At 52.4% G+C, this 2,404-nt stretch overlaps 1 protein-coding gene across 1 annotated transcript in view; it reads left to right on the forward strand.

Moving 5' to 3' along the window:
• Nucleotides 1-2,136, forward strand: part of LOC102020048 (IQ domain-containing protein F5-like) — a gene marked incomplete at its 3' end in the record, with an annotated part of 29,850 nt that extends 27,714 nt beyond the window's left edge. Inside the window, 1 exon segment of the mRNA XM_013507566.1 lies at nt 1,708-2,136. Coding sequence (XP_013363020.1) covers nt 1,708-2,136 — 429 coding nt within the window.
• Between the last annotated feature and the right edge of the window lie 268 nt (nt 2,137-2,404).

Raw genomic sequence — 2,404 nt, forward strand, 5'->3', positions numbered from 1 at the left:
TAGGCACAGATGTCAGTGGAAGCAAAGAGAGGCTGGACCCATGAGGCCTGTGGAACCATGTGAGACCTCAGAAGGCAGCGTGCTAGGCTGGTTCAAGCGTGAGGTGCAAGCGCAGATGCAGAGGCTCCTCTTCCTGGGGACCCTTTGGCTCGTCACACACACAGTGGGTCTTTTCCACCAGAAAGTGTTTCTCCCAGTTCCACGAACCTGTGAGTCCACAAAGCAAGGGTTTCCCCACTTCATGAGTGAGGACATGTAGCTCAGACAGTGAGCACAAGTGCCTCGAGACAGTGGCAGGACAAAAGCACAGGAAAACAGTACCCAGCACCCCTGCAATGTAGATGTAAGGAATCTAAAGGCCCATCCCTCACAGGCACTTAGTATGAAGTATTTAGTATTAAGTCCCCCTAGAATTGCAGGCAGAGGAAGTGGCTCTTCACAGTTAGAGTATGGGCCCTATGTCTCAGAGTGCTAGGTGAGCAAAGAATTAAACACTGGTCCTGAGATCCACCGAGACCAGCCTATATAACCCTCCTCCATTAACTCTGATTTCAGAAGGCTGTCAAATTTACAGAAAGTATAACCAAACCTGATGAAAAAACACCAAAACGGAGAACAACAAAAAAGGTAAGGCCCAAGAACATCAACTCAAGCCTCAATTAGGAGGTGAAAGTTTCCAAGGTTACAGGTGACCCATGACCTGCCACATCACTGAATCTAGTCACCAGACTGATGGCGGTCTTCTCTGTGGTCCACAGTTTTGAATGGCCATGGAATATATTGTCCAAAACAAGGCGCGCTTATGAGAAAATTGTGTTGCTATTAACTAGTATTCACAATAGGCACTGGACACCAAAAATTGTCCTGGCCAACCAGGAGAAGTGGGTACCTTGTCTGAGTCTGGATGCGTAGGGCTGACTCATGCTTGCTGGTTTCTTCTGCAGTTGCTCCATCAGACTAAGGCAGATAACTGAGAGGGCCGACTTCGCTGGGGGAGGAGCAACTCTGAGGAGTGGGAGCTTGAGAGCTGGGGAGTGGTGTCGGGAGGGCTGTTTGGGGAATGTATGGCCCAGCTAAGGGAATGTCAAGGCCAGATTTCTGCGGGAGCGTGTCCACATGTGCGCATGCATGTGTGTGTGTCAGTAGAAGCTTCAGGTATGGAATGAAAAGCAGTGAACGTGGGAAGTGGAGGAGAAAGGTCCCAGAGTGTGTGGAGCACATTGGCATTGACCGAGGGAGAAGCAAGCTGTGGACGGAGGTGGAGTCAGGGAGGAGAGGGCAGGGAGCAAAGGATGCCACTTCCCTGAGGGAGGAGGGTCTGAAGGGCAGGTGAGGGGTGCCAGGTAGATAGTCACACCCAGGTGGAGCCTATGGACCCCAGGACTCTTGCTCCAAACTGGCCAACCAGGCCCTTGGAAAACCAGGTGAGGTAGCAAGGGCAGGGGGGCTCACATCTCAGAAGGAGGACGGGGAGACTCAGAGGTGGAGGTGCTGTGTGTGTACACTAAGTGACATGGCAGAGAAGCAGCCCGAGGTAGGTCGCGCTCCTAGTCTGTGTTCACCTGCTGCCCTGCACAGGTTCTTGGACTTCAGGGGAAGACATTATGGTTGACAGAGGATTAGAGGACTTTCTTAAAACACTCTGGGGCTGAGGTTTTGGGGACTCTGTCCTCAAGTGTCCTTCTCTTTCCTTAAACCCCTTCACAGAAGGTGGCATCCGACAACATGGTGCAGGCAGGATCGAAGATCCAGGCCTGGTGGCGGGGCACACTACTGCGACGAACCCTGCTGCACGCGGCGCTCAGGGCATGGATCATCCAGTGCTGGTGGAGGCAGATAAGAGCCAGGCAGCTGGAGAAGAGGCGGAGGGAAGCACTAGAGTTCTACAAGCTGCAAATCTGGGACACTGTGAAGCTGCAGTCCTGGGTCCGAATGTGGCTCGTCCGCAAGCGGTACCGAGCTGTGCTCAAAGCTGTCCACATCATTCAAGACCATTGGCGTGGTCATATTTGCCAATTCCACGATACTTTCCAGGGAAGCTATGAGCTCACAGGAGGCCACCTACAACTTCAGCTCGATATCTTCCTAGGTGCTCAGGTGTGTCGCATTATAGACTGCATCCCCTTTCCAATAAAGAACTGATGAGCTCTGCTCCAAATACTCCATGTGTCACTACATCTTTCTTAGACAAGCCCCTGGAGATCTTGGTCTTGACAAAGGGTTAGAGAAATCATGACAGGCTAGAGCTTCCTTCAAAATTTTGCTCTGGGAGATCAGCAGGGAGGGTATGTCTGGGACTCTGGGGACAGAGGGGTGCCACAGCCTCTGTGGGATGAGTGGGGCCCATGGCGATCAACAATATCTGCCCTAGGTGGCAGGGTTCAGCTGCAGGGTCAGCAAGGCC

Source organism: Chinchilla lanigera, unplaced genomic scaffold (genome assembly GCF_000276665.1).
Source record: "Chinchilla lanigera isolate Chin_1 unplaced genomic scaffold, ChiLan1.0 scaffold00131, whole genome shotgun sequence".
NCBI lineage: Eukaryota > Metazoa > Chordata > Mammalia > Rodentia > Chinchillidae > Chinchilla > Chinchilla lanigera.